The sequence below is a fragment of the Pseudophryne corroboree genome, chromosome 6 (assembly GCF_028390025.1).
Source record: "Pseudophryne corroboree isolate aPseCor3 chromosome 6, aPseCor3.hap2, whole genome shotgun sequence".
Classification (NCBI taxonomy): Eukaryota; Metazoa; Chordata; class Amphibia; order Anura; family Myobatrachidae; genus Pseudophryne; species Pseudophryne corroboree.
In genome coordinates this window covers 742857715-742876371 of record NC_086449.1, presented here as the reverse complement: position 1 = coordinate 742876371, position 18657 = coordinate 742857715, and the positions used below count along the sequence as shown (strand labels likewise).

The following is an 18657-nucleotide window of genomic DNA, read 5'->3' as shown; positions in this document are numbered from 1 at the left end:
TGCGCAGTAGTAACCTGATCGTTGCGCTACGAAAATCGGCAGCGTGCGATCAACTCAGAATGACCCCCTATATCTGAATCATGCCCCATATGAGAAGATTATAACGCCTCAATAAGATTGACAGACGAGCTCTGAAAGGAGGAAAAGGGATAAGATGTCTATTGATTCATTGTGATTACCTTTGCTTAACCCATAAGCTAGCTGATCTTCTAAAATAAATGACACAGACACAATAAGACACGGACAACAACTGCGTAAGTTTTAAAAGGTCATCAATGTATTTATTAAGTGGAATGACCCTTCTGCTAAGGGATGGCAAGGAAAGCGCTTGATAACCAGCTCTCGCCAAATCATGTTATACAATAATGACGGCGACTTAAACACCCCAACTTTTATAATATGAGGCGACTAAAACGCCTCATCTGGCCAAAAGCATAACCTGCCTTGAAGAAGGCAAACACCAACCTTCACTATGGCATAGCGTGACCATTTTCTATGAAAATGCCATTCGCCCCCCCGTACGGGCAGAACTCACTAGCCGTGGAAAGGGTAGGTGCCCCTCAAAGACCATTTATGCCCCACGTGGCCGCTGGTCAAAAGCGCCTTCCCGCCGGAAGTAAAATTGAAATTGAAAGCCAAATAGTAGCCAAATTAGAGAGCAGCAAAACAACAAAAAGGGGGTGGGTGGGCGGGCTTTCCAGGAACTCAAAAGGAAGTGCTGCTGCTGCCTCCCTATATACAGTATATACCCCTCCTATGATACCTCCCCTTCCTACCCTGATAGGCTAAAACAAACACAAACCAAACCCCTCAAGGGGGAGGCTAATCTCAACTAGCAAAAGCTCTATCATTAACCCATCACAAATCAGACTCCTTATATAATTTCGTGCCTATACAACCCTCATTTACTCTTATAGAGAAAAGAAGGAAAACAATGGAACTTAACTAAATGGCAAATTCTGCAGGCTGACTAGTAGCACCATTGTGAAAATAGATAAAGTTAAATATTTTTATGCTGTTTAAAAACATATTATTTCAATTAGACAAACACAAAGCAGAAAAGGCAGCATATACATTTAGATTCCCTGGGAATTATAGTTCATGTTGTTCTCTGTGTTTTTTTACACCTAGGTTTGTTGGCAGGCCTGGCAGTTATGTGTATATTTTCCATGACTACAGAGTTGAAGAAGTAAGTGAAATAGTTATTGATAAAATTATTATGATACTTTCCTTTTTTTTACATTTATTTATTTAGCGACCGTTCATTTTTTTTCTTTGTGGTATTCATGTTACCATTTCTAATACACTTAATTGGCTCTTGCATGATACTGGTTTGGACCCATCTACCTCTCTTTTTGTTGAAAGAAAAAAAAAAAACACAAGCAGGCTAAAGTGGTCTGGGTTCCAGCCGAGCTACTGTATAAGCAGTAGCCAAGGGGGCTTAATGGATGGTCCGGAGCTGCATGTAACCATAGTTCTGCCGCACTAATGCTGCCCCAGTGGACCGTACTGGTTAGTTTCAAGTAACAAATAATAAAGTATTTCAGACTTAGCCAAACACATCTGACCAAATGTAACAGAGATCTGGGCACTTGTCAGTCAGGCAGGGGCTGGTAAGGATGGAAATAAGACATACTGGGGCAGATGTATTAACCTGGAGAAGGCATAAGGAAGTGATAAACCAGTGATATGTGCAAGGTGATAAAGGCAGAAGCCAATCAGATCCTAACGGTTCATTTACATATTGGACCTGATTGGCTGGTGCCTTTATCACCTTGCACATATCACTGGTTTATCACTTCCTTATACCTTCTCCAGGTTACTTACTACATCTGTCCCACTGTATGTTCTCTCTCAATCGACAGTGTGACTAGCTATTAAGTCTGACCCTATGGCGATGTGTGTAATGACAGCCACTTATGTGTACTGTTTCTGTCTGCAGTGTGCGCCAGGTGGATGTTTGATGGAGTTATGTATCCAGCTTAGTATCATTATGCTGGGGAAGCAGCTGATACAGAACAACTTGTTTGAGATTGCAATTCCGTGAGTATCTCTGTGTGTTATTCTTGTAATTTACACTGTGGATGCTTCTACACAACTGAACAAACACGTACAATACCTTTCTTTAGCCTTGATTTTAGGATGGACAGAAAACATGTATTTTAATATAGTATTATTATTATTATTATTGTTATTATTATATTAATTAAGGTTAAATACCCCAAATACCATAAGGAGTTTGAATGTGCAGGGCAAAGCTAATCAGCCACATGGAGAATTGAGCTTGACACCTTTGAAAAGATGTCAGAGTAAGAATCTCACAAGTAGTAACTTTGGTAACTATAAATCTATGTAGCTTTTGGAAGTACAGTATCTGTTCTACAGTATCGGTGGAACTGGTCTGAAAGAGTATACAGGGTCAAGTTTTTTTTAGTTAGACACCACTTAACCTACCAGTATTTTATTGCAGTGTGGGAGGAAGCTGTAGTGGAGCACAGGGAGAAAACCCAGGGAAAGCATACAAACTCCACACAGATGTGGACTAAGGCCCTCATTCAGCAGTGATCACATTTGCAAAGCTGCACTAAATGCGCTCACTAAAAATGCAAATACAGTAGGAGGTGTTAAACACCGCCTTGCTGCATTTGCCATCCCAGCGCTGCGACCGGTGTCGCAGCCCAGGATCAACATCGTGACCGATGGTCATGATGTTCCCCACAGCTGAGTAAGCCTCAGTTTACACAGGCTGACAATGCAGGGGGCCTTGAGAGGCCAAGAAATCTGCATCTTTAGATGCAGACCTTGGCCTTGCCACTCCAGGAAAATGGGGCAATACCCCCCGTTTCTGGCAAAGCTGGCCCTCCCCGTGAACGTCTCTACCTGTCAATCAGGCAGAGGCTTATGGAGGGATGTCTGCAATCATGCAGGAACCGTTCCGAACATGCACAGAATGGGTCCTGTGCCTGCACAGTTTCCTGATAATCTGGAAACTGTGCAGGTGATCTCTCAAGCAATCACTGCGGAATGAGGCCCTTAGTGGGGAATTGAACTCAAGGCTGTGAGGCAATAATCTGATAACCACTACACTAGCTGTGCTTCAAGATAGATAGATAGACATAGATAGATAAGATAGATAGATAGATAAATTGCCTCCTCAGTGATCCACCTTCTCTTATTAACACTCATAGGCTTTTTTCTTATCTTTGTGTTAGGTTCCTGGTGCTCAGAACAAGGGAGATGTTGCGTAGGGAGTCCTGAGCACCAGAACGTGACGCTGAAACAAGGTGTGGTGTGGAAATAGCCCCTAGCACCCTACCTCCGTTGTTTTACCCGTGTGGTCAGTTCACGCCTGCATGACTATGGTTTCTTGGGCCCATGGCAGCCGCGTTTGAAGGGCGGATTAGGTCTGCCCAACTCCGATGCCCCCGCAGGTCTTAAAGGGAGACAAAGCGTGAACTGAGACAGGGTAATAACAAGGGGACCTCTAACTGAAACAACCAAAGCCAGGGGCTACTGACTAGCCTAAAACTAAATGTATGTGCGGCTTGCCGCCAAAGGAAAAGAACAACCAAAGGAAATGCTGTCCACACGCCGAAACAATACTTTTGTGTACCGGCGGTGACAGCATAAGCAGAACCCTCTGCAAAACACCAGTAACTAAATATAACAAAGGAATACAGCGGCCTAGGCCGACGGACGCGGCAAAGCCGCTACTCACAGAACCGGTACAAATACTGGCAAACGGACAGGAACCCCCAATGCTGCCGACACAGACTCTCAGAACTGGAGGACAGGCAGAATCCCAAACGACAGACCGGTGGACACCAAGAAGCCAGAAACTCGACCAGGCACAGGCAAAGCCACAGGACTTCTGGACAGGAATGCTTCACGGCAGGACACGGAATCAGACACAGGAACTGACACAGGAATCGACACCGGAAGCAGCTAGACAGACACTGCTAGACAGGAGCTCAGGCACTGGCAGGGACTAGCTCAGAACTCAAGAACTCTGGAACCCAGGAAATATCACCAGCATCTGTGAATTGCACTGAGCCAGCATATAACAGAGAGGCCTAATTAATTATGTCGTGCAGCTGCCCTGTTGCATGACTCCAAACTGACAAGATGCAATTAGCAGACAGATGAGGCCAACCACATGGAAACAGGCTGCAATTACAGACTCACCACTGACAGAAAAACAATAATCTTCTAAACCAGAGCAAAGGGAAATCCTGGCCTGCAAGAGAACTAAAAACATAAAATAGGAATGAACCACTACCTGTGGTTCATAGCAGTATCCTCTCCTTAAGGGTAAGCTCCAAGCACCCCATGACACCCACGGGGAACATAAACAGAAGTATAACATAAAATACATAACCAAAATGCAAAACAGGAATGAGCCACAGCCGTGGCTCATAACATTACCCCCCCTTGAGGAGGGGTCAAAGGACCCCAAAATTCAGACTTTCTCTGACTTCCTAAGTGGATGCTGGGACTCCGTAAGGACCATGGGGAATAGCGGCTCCGCAGGAGACTGGGCACAACTAAAGAAAGCTTTAGGACTACCTGGTGTGCACTGGCTCCTCCCACTATGACCCTCCTCCAGACCTCAGTTAGAATCTTGTGCCCGGCTGAGCTGGATGCACACTAGGGGCTCTCCTGAGCTCCTAGAAAAGAAAGTATATTTAGGTTTTTTATTTTCAGTGAGATCTGCTGGCAACAGACTCACTGCTATGAGGGACTAAGGGGAGAAGAAGCGAACCTACCTGACTGGAGATAGTTTGGGCTTCTTAGGCCACTGGACACCATTAGCTCCAGAGGGATCGAACACAGGACCCGACCTCGATCGTTCGGTCCCGGAGCCGCGCCGCCGTCCCCCTTACAGAGCCAGAAGCAAGAAGCGGTCCTGGAAATCGGCGCAGAAGACTTCGGTCTTCACCAAGGTAGCACACAGCACTGCAGCTGTGCGCCATTGCTCCTCATGCACACCTCACACTCCGATCACTGACGGGTGCAGGGCGCTGGGGGGGGGCGCCCTGAGCAGCAATATTAAACACCTTGGCTGGCAAATCTACACAATATATAGTCATATAGGCTATATATGTGTAAAATACCCCTGCCAGAATCCATAAAAAAAGCGGGAGAAAAGTCAGCCGAAAAAGGGGCGGAGCTATCTCCCTCAGCACACTGGCGCCATTTTTTCTTCACAGTGCAGCTGGAAGACAGCTCCCCAGGCTCTCCCCTGTAGTTTTCAGGCTCAAAGGGTTAAAAAGAGAGGGGGGGCACTAAATTTAGGCGCAATATTGTGTATACAAGCAGCTTTCGGGAAAAATCACAGTTATAGTGTTAATCCCTGCATTATATAGCGCTCTGGTGTGTGCTGGCATACTCTCTCTCTGTCTCCCCAAAAGACTTTGTGGGGTCCTGTCCTCAGTCAGAGCATTCCCTGTGTGTGTGCGGTGTGTCGGTACGGCTGTGTCTACATGTTTGAGGAGGATATGTGGAGGCGGAGCAGAGGCCTATAAATGTGATGTCGCCCCCTGTGGGGCCGACACCAGAGTGGATGGATAAGTGGAAGGTATTAACTGACAGTGTCTACTCCTTATGTAAAAGGCTGGATGACGTAACAGCTATGGGACAGCCGGCTTCTCAGCCCGCGCCTGCCCAGGCGTCTCAAAGGCCATCAGGGGCTCAAAAACGCCCGCTACCTCAGATGGCAGATACAGATGTCGACACGGAGTCTGACTCCAGTGTCGACGAGGTTGAGACATATACACAATCCACTAGGAACATCCGTTGCATGCTCTCGGCAATGAAAAATGTGTTACACATTTCTGACATTAACCCATAATACCACAAAAAAAAAAAAAAAAAAAAAAAAAGGGGTTTTATGTTTGGGGAAAAAAAGCAGGCAGTGTTTTGTTCCCCCATCAGATGAGTGAATGAAGCGTGGGTTCCCCCAATAAGAAACTGGTAATTTCTAAAAAGTTACTGATGACGTACCCTTTCCCGCCAGAGGATAGGTCACGTGGGGAGATATCCCCTAGGGTGGATAAGGCGCTCGCACGTTTGTCAAAAAAGGTGGCACTGCCGTCTTAGGATACGGCCACTTTGAAGGAGCCTGCTGATAAAAAGCAGGAGGCTATCCTGAAGTCTGTATATACACACTCAGGTACTATACTGAGACCTGCAATTGCCTCAGCATGGAGAGTGCTGCTGCAGCGTGGTCTGATACCCTGTCAGATAATATTGATACCCTAGACAGGGATACTATTTTGCTAACCATAGAGCATATTAAAGACGTCGTCTTATATATGAGGGATGCACAGAGGGTTATTTGCCGGCTGGCATCCAAAAATTAATGCAATGTCCATTCTGCCAGGAGGGTATTAGAGACCCGGCAGTGGACAGGTGATGCTGGCTTTAAAAGGCACATAGAGATTCTGCCTTATGAAGGTGAGGAATTGTTTGAGGATGGTCTCTGGGACCTCGTATCCACAGCAACAGCTGGGAAGGAAAATTTTTTACCTCAGGTTTCCTCACAGCCTAAGAAAGCACCGTATTATCAGGTACAGTACTTTCGGCTTCAGAAAAGCGAGCGGGTCAAAGGCGCTTCCTTTCTGCACAGAGACAAGGGAAGAGGGAAAAAGCTGCACCAGACAGCCAGTTCCCAGGATCAAAAATCTTCCCCCGCTCCATCTGAGTCCACCGCATGACGCTGGGGCTCCACAGGTGGAGCCAGGTGCGGTGGGGGGCGCGTCTCGGGAACTTCAGCGAACAATGGGCTCACTCACATAGTATCACAGGGATACAAGCTGGAGTTCGAGGCAACTCCCCTTCGCCGTTACCTCAAATCAGCCGTGCCTGCTGCCCTCGGAGAAAGGGGAGGTAGTACTGGCGGCAATTCACAAGCTGTACTTCCAGCAGGTGATAATCAAGGTACCCCTCCTTTAACAAGGCCTATTCCACAATGTTTGTGGTACCGAAACCAGACGGTTCGGTGAGACCCATTCTAAAATTGAAATCTATGAACACTTATATACGAAGGTTCAAGTTCAAAATGGAATCGCTCAGGGCGGTTCTTGCAAGCCTGGACGAAGGGGATTACATGGTATTACTGGACATCAAGGATGCTTACCTGCATGTCCCCAATTACCCTCCTCACCAGGAGTACCTCAAAATTGTGGTACAGGTCTGTCATTACCAATTCCAGACGTTGCCGTTGGTCTGTCCCCGGCACCGAGGGTATTTACCAAGGTAATGGCCGAAATGATGATACTCCTTCGAAAAAAGGGAGTTATAATTATCCCTTACTTGTACGATCTCCTTTTAAAGGCGAGGTCCAGGGAGCAGTTGTTGGTCGGAGTAGCACTATCTCGGGAAGTGCTACAACAGCACGGCTGGATTCTGAATATTCCAAAGTCGCAGCTGGTTCCTAAGACGCGTCTACTGTTCCTGGGTATGGTTCTGGACACAGAACAGAAAAAAGGGTTTCTCCCGGAGGAGAAGGCCAAGGAGTTGTCATCTCTAGTCAGAGACCTCCTAAAACAAATACAGGTGTCGGTGCATCAATGCACGCGAGTCCTGGGAAAGATGGTAGCTTCTTACGAAGAAAATCCATTCGGCAGGTTCCATGCAAGGATCTTCCAGTGGGATCTGTTGGACAAGTGGTCCGAGTCGCATCTTCAGATGCATCGGCTGATAACCCTGTCTCCAAGGGCCAGGGTGTCGCTGTTGTGATGACTGCAGAGTGCTCATCTTCTAGAGGGCCGCAGATTCGGCATACAGGACTGGGTCCTGGTGACCACGGATGCCAGCCTTCGAGGCTGGGGGGGGCAGTCACACAAGGAAGAAACTTCCAAGGACTATGGTCGAGTCAGGAGACTTCCCTACATATAAATATTCGGGAACTAAGGGCCATTTACAATGCCCTAAGTCAGGCTAGACCCTGCTTCAACACCAGCCGGTGCTGATCCAGTCAGACAACATCACGGCGGTCGCCCAGGTAAACCAACAGGGCGGCACAAGAAGCAGGATGGCGATGGCAGAAGCCACATGGATTTTCCGATGGGCGGAAAATCATGTGTTAGCACTGTCAGCAGTGTTCATTCCCGGAGTGGACAACTGGGAAACAGACTTTCTCAGTAGGCACGACCTCCACACGGGAGAGTGGGGACTTCATCCGGAAGTTTTCCAAATGATTGTACACCATTGGGAAAGGCCACAGGTGGACATGTCGGCGTCCCGCCTCAACAAAAAGCTAAAAATATATTGCGCTGGGTCAAGGGACCCTCAAGCGATAGCTGTGGACGCTCTGGTAACACCGTGGGTGTACCAGTCGGTGTATGTGTTCCCTCCTCTGCCTCTCATACCCAAGGTACTGAGAATAATAAGAAGGAGAGGAGTACGAACTATACTCGTGGTTCCGGATTGGCCAAGAAGAGCTTGGTACCCAGAACTTCAAGAAATGATCTCAGAGGACCCATGGCCTCTGCCGCTCAGACAGGACCTGCTGCAGCAGGGGCCCTGTCTGTTCCAAGACTTACCGCGGCTGCGTTTGACGGCATGGCGGTTGAACACCGGATCCTAAAGGAAAAAGGCATTCCGGAGGAAGTAATTCCTACGCTGATTAAGGCTAGGAAAGATGTGATCGCAAAACATTATCACCGCATATGGCAAAAATATGTTGCTCGGTGTGAGGCCAGGAAGGCCCCAACGGGGGAATTTCAACTGGGTCGATTTCTGCACTTCCTACAGTCAGGAGTGACTATGGGCCTAAAATTAGGTTCCATTACGGTCCAGATTTCGGCTCTGTACATTTTCTTCCAAAAAAGAACTGGCTTCACTGCCTGCAGTTCAGACTTTTGTTAAGGGAGTGCTGCATATTCAGCCCCCCGTTTGTGCCTCCAGTGGCACCGTGGGATGTCAACGTGGTGTTGGATTTCCTGAAGTCGCATTGGGTTGAGCCACTTAAATCCGTGGAGCTAAAATACCTCACGTGGAAAGTGGTCATGCTGTTGGCCTTGGCGTCGGCCAGGCGTGTATCAGAATTGGCGGCTTTGTCATGCAAAAGCCCTTATCTGATTTTTTTATATGTATAGGGCGGAATTGAGGACTCGTTCCCAATGCCTTCCTAAGGTGGTATCGGTTTTTCATGTGAACTAACCTATTGTGGTGCCTGCGGCTACTTGGGACTTGGAGGATTCCAAGTTACTGGACGTAGTCAGGGCCCTGAAAAATATATGTTTCCAGGACGGCTGGAGTCAGGAAAACTGACTCGCTATTTATCCTGTATGCACCCAACAAGCTGGGTGCTCCTGCTTCTAAGCAGACTATTGCTCGCTGGATCTGTAGCATGATTCAACTTGCACATTCTGCGGCTGGACTGCCGCACCCTAAATCTGTAAAAGCCCATTCCACGAGGAAAGTAGGCTCTTCTTGGGCGGCTGCCCGAGGGGTCTCGGCTTTACAAATTTGCCGAGCTGTATCTTGGTCGGGTTCAAACACTTTTGCAAGAGTCTACAAGTTTGATACCCTGGCTGAGGAGGACCTAGAGTTTTCTCATTCGGTGCTGCAGAGTCATCCGCACTCTCCCGCCCGGTTGGGAGCTTTGGTATAATCCCCATGGTCCTTACGGAGTCCCAGCATCCACTTAGGACGTCAGAGAAAATAAGATTTTACTCACCGGTAAATCTATTTCTCGTAGTCCGTAGTGAATGCTGGACGCCCATCCCAAGTGCGGATTGTCTGCATTACTTGTATATAGTTATTGCCTAACTAGAGGGTTATTGTTGAGCCATCTGTTGAGAGGCTCAGTTTTATTTCATACTGTTAACTGGGTATAGTATCACGAGTTATACGGTGTGATTGGTGTGGCTGGTATGAGTCTTACCCGGGATTCAAAATCCTTCCTTATTGTGTCAGCTCTTCTGGGCACAGTATCCTAACTGAGGTCTGGAGGAGGGTCATAGTGGGAGGAGCCAGTGCACACCAGGTAGTCCTAAAGCTTTCTTTAGTTGTGCCCAGTCTCCTGCGGAGCCGCTATTCCCCATGGTCCTTACAGAGTCCCAGCATCCACTACGGACTACGAGAAATAGATTTACCGGTGAGTAAAATCTTATTTTCCAAAACAAAGGATACAAATAAAAAACCTGACACCCTTGACGGTGGCCACTGGACACAAGACAAGGAATTTTTTTATTTTTTTTTAATATCAAGGCAAGAGTCAATCATTATTTCTTTTTCTTCTTCTTCTTTTTACAAAGCTCTTGAGGTCTGACCAAGGTAATTCCCCAAACATTGTCTGAACTGATGGTACCTCCCAGCAAGGCTGGGTTCAAATCAGAGATTGGTTTCTTAACCTTGGGAGCTAAACTTTCAGGCAAAGTACTATTATAAGAAGAAAACAGAAAAGCACATCCTGCAGTCAAAACAACGGGCTGAGACTCTTGTGCCGAGTTTACAGTATTTGGTGGACTCTCAGCAGACAAGACGGGTGACTTAGAGGAACCTGAACCAATTTCTTTGGAACCATATCTTTTAATAACTGCATCACTGAATGCTGCGGGATCCTGAAGAATGGGATCTTCAGCTTTCATTAGGCTGGTCGCCCATTCAAAAGGCTCTCCTCTAAAAGAATATATCAGATAGAGCACAAGGTTCTCTGAAGTTTTGCCCAGAAATGGTCTAGACAACAAAATGGTGTAATAGTGTTTGTAAAGCGCCAGAAACTGGACTAAGTCCCCATCAAAGATTATAGATGTTGAGATATCAACAGAGTCAGGATCTGCTTCCTTCCCATCTGACTGACTAGAGTGCTTTGCTAGGACCTGGTCACTATTGACCTTACTCGAGGCTGAGACTTTCTGAACCCCACCCGGGGCAGTGACTTTCTGAACCCCACCCGGGGCAGTGACTTTCTGAACCCCACCCGGGGCAGTGGCCTTGGGAACCCCGCTGGGGCAGTGGCCCTCGGAACCCCACCTGGGGTAGTGACTTTCTGAACCCCACTCGGGGCAGTGACTTTCTGAACCCCACCCGGGGCAGTGACTTTCTGAACCCCACCCGGGGCAGTGGCCTCCGGGAACCCCGCTGGGGCAGTTGCCTCCGGGAATCCCGCTGGGGCAGTGGCCTCCGGGAACCCCGCTGGGGCAGAGGCCTCCGGGAACCCCACTGGGGCAGAGGCCTCCGGGAACCCCGCTGGGGCCAGAACCTCGGATTCTTTTACTGGGACCGGGCCGTCAGCCTCCCTCACTGGGACCGGGCCGTCGGCCTCCCTCACTGGGACCGAGCCGTCGGCCTCCCTCACTGGGACCGAGCCATCGGCCTCCCTCTCTGAGTCGATAATTATCGAAACTTCTCCCGGGACTATGACTTCCGGGACTTTTGCTGAAGCTATAACCTTCAGAACCTCCACTAACGCTATGCCTCTTGAGTCCTTTCCTGGGGAAGCGACTTCTAGACCCTTCTTTGGGGCTTTGTCTCTCGAGACGCCACTTGGGGATATTACTTCAAAGATCCCTTCTGGGGTTTTGCTTCTCGAGTTCCCTTCTAGAACTATGGTTTTAGACACCTTCTCTGGAGTTGCGCTTTTCAAGTCTCTACCTGGGGTAACAGCTTCTGAGACCCCTTCTGGTATTGACACCTGAGCTATAATATTCGATGTCCCTCTATAACCTAGAGCGTCGGGTACCGCTCCAGGACTCTGGGCATCGGGTACCGCTCCAGGACTCTGGGCATCGGGTACCGCTCCAGGACTCTGGGCATCGGGTACCGCTCCAGGACTCTGGGCATCGGGTACCGCTCCAGGACTCTGGGCATCGGGTACCGCTCCAGGACTCTGGGCATCGGGTACCACTCCAGGACTCTGGGCATCGGGTACCGCTCCAGGACTCTGGGCATCGGGTACCGCTCCAGGGGCTTGCAACTCTGCATCAACAGGAAAATCAAGAGAGGAGAGAAACATTCTCCTTTGGTTCCTGAATCTATAATGGGGCTCCCTAGCCCAAGGACCCCAATTATAGGATAGAGTGCTTTTTAGTGTGGGTTGTGTGACAAGTACCTCTGCCACAGTAAAGACAGGAGTAGGTCTTGTATCCTGACCAAACTTGGCCAGAGGGCAGGACTTGTCGCCACACTTTGGCTTGCGCAACTCACAGGTCTGCAGATAGTGGCCTAAACCCCCACAATATAGGCATAAGTTTAAGTTTCTGCGACGCAGACGCTCCTCTTCTGAGAGCCTGGGCCGCAGAAAACTTTCAAACTTTTTCTCTCTAATTGAACCAGAGGATCCTCTTGTCACCATATTGTGAGCAAGAGTCTCTTTAGAGGTAGATGAACTCTCCATAACTTCTGGCAAGATAAGCAAAATTTTAGTCAGAAGGTTTTGCAGTTGCTTTAAGGATTGTTGCAAAACTTCCAGTCGCTCAGGTCTCAAAGCACTGAAAGCAGAGTTCAGGGCTGAAAGAGACGCCTGCAGGGCTTGCATAGTTGGCATAGGAGGATTTTAAACTAGACAAGACAAGACTAAACTAGACTAGACAAGACAAGACTGGACTTTTAAACACCGGACTGGATTTTTAAACACCGGACTGGATTCTAGACAGGACTGGATTCTAAACACCGGACTGGATTCTGCACACTGAACTCTAGACAGGACTGGATTCTAAACAAGACACTGGACTGGGCCAAAAAAGAAAAAGTTTTATTTCTTTTTTGTTGTAGGGCTGGTGATAATGTTAGGTTCCTGGTGCTCAGAACAAGGGAGATGTTGCGTAGTGAGTCCTGAACACCAGAACGTGACGCTGAAACAAGGTGTGGTGTGGAAATAGCCCCTAGCACCCTACCTCCGTTGTTTTACCCGTGTGGTCAGTTCACGCCTGCATGACTATGGTTTCTTGGGCCCATGGCAGCCGCGTTTGAAGGGCGGATTAGGTCTGCCCAACTCCGATGCCCCTGCAGGTCTTAAAGGGAGACAAAGCGTGAACTGAGACAGGGTAATAACAAGGGGACCTCTAACTGAAACAACCAAAGCCAGGGGCTACTGACTAGCCTAAAACTAAATGTATGTGTGGCTTGCCGCCAAAGGAAAAGAACAACCAAAGGAAATGCTGTCCACACGCCGAAACAATACTTTTGTGTACCGGCGGTGACAGCATAAGCAGAACCCTCTGCAAAACACCAGTAACTAAATATAACAAAGGAATACAGCGGCCTAGGCCGACGGACGCGGCAAAGCCGCTACTCACAGAACCGGTACAAATACTGGCAAACGGACAGGAACCCCCAATGCTGCCGACACAGACTCTCAGAACTGGAGGACAGGCAGAATCCCAAACGACAGACCGGTGGACACCAAGAAGCCAGAAACTCGACCAGGCACAGGCAAAGCCACAGGACTTCTGGACAGGAATGCTTCACGGCAGGACACGGAATCAGACACAGGAACTGACACAGGAATCGACACAGGAACCGACACCGGAAGCAGCTAGACAGACACTGCTAGACAGGAGCTCAGGCACTGGCAGGGACTAGCTCAGAACTCAAGAACTCTGGAACCCAGGAAATATCACCAGCATCTGTGAATTGCACTAAGCCAGCATATAACAGAGAGGCCTAATTAATTATGTCGTGCAGCTGCCCTGTTGCATGACTCCAAACTGACAAGATGCAATTAGCAGACAGGTGAGGCCAACCACATGGAAACAGGCTGCAATTACACAGACTCACCACTGACAGAAAAACAATAATCTTCTAAACCAGAGCAAAGGGAAATCCTGGCCTGCAAGAGAACTAAAAACATAAAATAGGAATGAACCACTACCTGTGGTTCATAACAGTATCCTCTCCTTAAGGGTGAGCTCCGAGCACCCCATGACACCCACGGGGAACATAAACAGAAGTATAACATAAAATACATAACCAAAATGCAAAACAGGAATGAGCCACAGCCGTGGCTCATAACACTTTGTAAATCGGCTATAACATCCTTAACCTGTCACCGCTAAATATATTCACTTCAAACACCTCCTACAAATATATTTATCATTCTCTGTTCTTCTTCTTTCATTAGCTGGTTATATACTGTATCACCAAATCCAGACCCCAACCACATGCCCCATACGCATGCAGCTGGTCCACAACAGTATACAAAGCCAGTTAACCATAAACATCATGTGTCTCCCATCTCACTTAAATGTGCCTTACGGGATGCATGCTTTTTTTGGTAACAAATTAACATCCAGCCATGGCCTCTTTATCTCAAACAACCTCAACCTTCTGGCAATAACAAAAACATAGTTCACACAATCATGCACTGCCTCTCCTGCAGCACTAGCACACTGTAGACTCCAATTCACACACACCTCCAGACCTGGAAACAGTAAAGGAGATGGGGTAGTAATGGTACTGTCCCATATTACACATTTACAGTTCTACCATAGGACCCATTACTCATATTTTCATCTTTTAAAGTATATTCTATCAGGATTTTCAACCCATTCTCTCTGCAAGTTCCATGAGCTATCGTCCACTGCCTGGCTTCCTCATTTCTTATCCTCTTTTATCCCCACCATCATCATAGGTCATTTCAATAATCATATTGATAGTCCATAATCTTCTTATGTCTCCAGACTACTTTCTCTAACCTCTTCTCTCGGCCTCTCTCAGTAGACTGACACCGCTACTTATCAGGAGGGCCACTGCCTTTATCTTGTATTCAGTATTCTTTGCTCAGTTTCTGAATTCATGAACATTCCTTTCCCTCTCTCTCAGATCACACTCTTATGACATGTATGCTTTCCTTCATTACTTGAAGCTGACTGCTACTAAACTCTACCAAGTCTCCTCAAAAACATAGAAATATTAACTCAATTACAGCTTTCCACCAACAACTTTTCTCATCAATTTCTACATACACTTCTGAGATTGCTGTACACACATCAGACTTTAGAAATAGCCCTTAATGAAGTGGCTCCAGTAATCCATTACAGACTTACATGTCAATCTAAAGTAACAAGACACCTACAAAAACGTAAAGTAGAATGTCACGTGGTGTAAATCCCATACTCAGAGTGACTTCCTCAAATATAAGACTATCTACCACCCCTATTGAAATGTTCTGGACACTGCCAAACAAACATATTTCCAGTCTCTCATCTCTGTTCAAGCCTCTAACCCCAAGCAACTTTTTAATATATTGAAATCACTTCTTACACCTACCACATCTCAACCCACTGGCTATTATCAGTGCCCATGATATTCTTTCCTGTTTCAAGTTCAAGATTGTGAAGATCCACATTAAAATATTATGCTCTTCTTCAGCCATTGACCTACTCAATTCCTCCCCTGAACCCTATTGCAATTTTCTCATTTGATCCTTCAAATGAAGGTGAATTATCTATACTTTTCTTATCTTCCATCTCACTCTACTACCTCTCCTCTTCATTCTATACCCTCACAATCAGTGGAGCTTTGTCTCCTGTTATCGGTCCAACCTTAGCTACAATCCGTAATTCCTTTCTCTACTTCCATTATTTTTCAAGCATGCAGTGATTACTCCTATCCTAAACAAATCAAGTTCTGACCCTAATGTTCTCTGCAATTACTGTCACAACTCTCAGCTCCAATGCTCCTCCAAGCTACTTCAGATACTTACAAAAAGAGAAAAGTATGACTCTTGTTTGGGCGCACTCTTGTAGAAAACTAGATGTTAATTAACAAGTGATAAGTCTAAGAATTAATGAAGTCTTTATTGTCTACTCTTTAAAATGCAAGGGGACTAAACACAACAGATTAAACAAAACACTTCCGTGGATATGCCGACTGGAGAAATAGGTCTCCCAAAATAAAGGAATGTCCAGATCTTAATTATACCTGGATAAGTGCATATTGGAAGGTAGCCACATATTAAGCTGCTTCCATCTGCCCAAGATCTGTGCAAACTGTGTTTGAATTGATGCGGCCCTAAATTGGGTTACATTCGTGAGTGGGAGAGCCCACACACTGGGTAACAATTCTAGCAATTCTAGCAATTAACCACTGTGATTGATGAAAAGAATAACGATTAGAAGTAAATGAGTAAGAGGATGAAGTATAAGTGGTGATACTGCTGTTGGTGTGGTTTCCACGGGGAAGAGAGAAGTAGGGAGACTCTCTTCCCCGTGGAAACCACACCAACAGCAGTATCACCACTTATACTTCATCCTCTTACTCATTTACTTCTAATCGTTATTCTTTTCATCAATCACAGTGGTTAATTGCTAGAATTGCTAGAATTGTTACCCAGTGTGTGGGCTCTCCCACTCACGAATGTAACCCAATTTAGGGCCGCATCAATTCAAACACAGTTTGCACAGATCTTGGGCAGATGGAAGCAGCTTAATATGTGGCTACCTTCCAATATGCACTTATCCAGGTGTAATTAAGATCTGGACATTCCTTTATTTTGGGAGACCTATTTCTCCAGTCGGCATATCCACGGAAGTGTTTTGTTTAATCTGTTGTGTTTAGTCCCCTTGCATTTTAAAGAGTAGACAATAAAGACTTAATTAATTCTTAGACTTATCACTTGTTAATTAACATCTAGTTTTCTACAAGAGTGCGCCCAAACAAGAGTCATACTTTTCTCTTTTTGTACGTATATCCCCCCCTTTTTTTGACTCTGGGCGCACCGCCACACGGACGCATAGTTATTGCTAATATCTAGCATTATTGTCCATCTCTGGCCCCCATAAGATTACCTATGTAGTTTTGAATCTAGGTCGGTGCAGGATCAAAAATCCTTCTTTTTTGTACTTCAGATACTTGCCTACACTGGCCTAACACACTTTCTTAACTCACACAATTTATGGGATCAATTTAGTCAGGCTTCATTCCCAATACTCCACAGAGACAGCACTGATTAAGGTAGTAAATGATTTAATCACTAAAGGCCATGATTTCTCTTTTCTGCATTTGACACTGTTGACCACTCTCTTCTCATACAAACACTACAAACCCTAGGACTTCAGGACACAGTCCTATCCTGATTGTCATCCTCCTTAGCAAATCACTCTCAGTGTTTGTTTCTCTGAATCCACCTCTTCTTCGCTGCCTCTATCAGTTGGAGTACCGCAAAGCTTAGTCCTAGGTCCAATGCTTTTCTCAGTCTATACCACGTCTCTTGGCAAACATATCAGCTTCTTTGGATTTCAGTATCATCTGTATGTGGATGATACTCAAATCTACCTATCCTCTCCAGATTTGTCACCATCGGTACTGGTCCGCATCACTGAATGCTTTTCTGCTGTTTCATCTTGGATGTCATCTTGCCACCTCAAACTTAATATTTCCTAAACAGAATGAATTATATTTCCACTGGCCAAAAGTAGTTACAGTACCAACCTGATATCTCTATCACTGTTGATAACTCAACAATCAACCCTACCTCACAAGCTCGCTGCCTATATGTTATCCTTGACTCTGAACTGTACTTTGCTCCCAACATCCAATTTGTTCCCAAATCCTTTTACAGACATCTAAAAAACATATCAAGAATACACAAAAACTTCAGTTCATGCACTCTTTATCTCCTGTATTGATTATGGCAATAGTCTCCTTTCTGATCTTCCCCAAAAAAGGCTTTCACGCCTACAATTTATTTTGAATGCCGCTGATAGGCTGATCTTCCTCACTAACTGTTCATTGTCTACTACTCCGCTCTGTCAGTCTCTTGATTAGTTACTTGTATTCTAGCAAATTCAATATAAAATACTTTTACTAATACACAAAGCTATTAACCAAACTGAAAATACATACATCTCTTCTCTTATCTCAAAAGTCCTAACCTCATCGCTCTGCACAAGACCTGAATCTCTCATCCAGACTCATTACCTGCTCCCATTCATGGGTACAAGACTTTTTTCAGGTAGCATATCCTCCCTCACACAATAAGACTTTCTTTTAGTCTTCAAACCTTCAAGCGTTCCCTGTAAACTCACCACTTCAGACAGCTTATCAAATTCCACAGTCACCCACTTCACCTCCATGAGCTATCCTACCCAATTACATATACTCTACAGTGTCCACACATAACTTTGTATACTGTATGCACTCACATATCCGCTGCCCCCAACACTGCTGTGTGACTAGATCATACAGCCCACAAAGAACCTCTGCAACCTGACCTGACCTATTATGCAATATGTAGCAAGTATCCTTGTGTATCAGTGCCTATTTTCTTACATAGTGTGAGCTTGCCCACAAGAGCCCTCTTATCTCTTTGGGGGAAATTCAATTAGCCACTTACATTTACCATGAGCTAATTGATGCCACGTGGCTATCCAATTAGCCCCGAATGGAGCCCACCAACAGATCTTATTAGGGATTTTTTTTCAGGACCTCAGCAGACTCCCCCAAATTTTCCCTGTTAAGAAGCCTGTGTTCACAAATCCGGTAGTGTTAACACATAGGTCCTTAAACATATCACAGATTCTATGTGTTAATGCACGAAAACAAAAAAATTTAACCGGTGCAAAATACATGCTGTAACTGAATAGCCCAAAACTAAAAAGTGTGAAAAAGCTCCCATTTTTTGCACCCATTACATTTTTGAGACTAGTTGAATTCCCCCCTTTGTGTGTTATTAGCCAGTTCTTGTTACTGTTTTGTTCCCAATTA

The 18657-nt window shown here is 46.1% G+C and overlaps 1 protein-coding gene across 1 annotated transcript in view; it reads left to right on the top strand.

Moving 5' to 3' along the window:
* Positions 1-18657, top strand: part of ANO2 (anoctamin 2) — a 498883-nt gene that overhangs the window by 359062 nt on the left and 121164 nt on the right. The window contains exons 18-19 of the mRNA XM_063928499.1: positions 1132-1189; positions 1943-2043. Coding sequence (XP_063784569.1) covers positions 1132-1189; positions 1943-2043 — 159 coding nt within the window. The remainder of the gene's footprint in view (positions 1-1131; positions 1190-1942; positions 2044-18657) is intronic.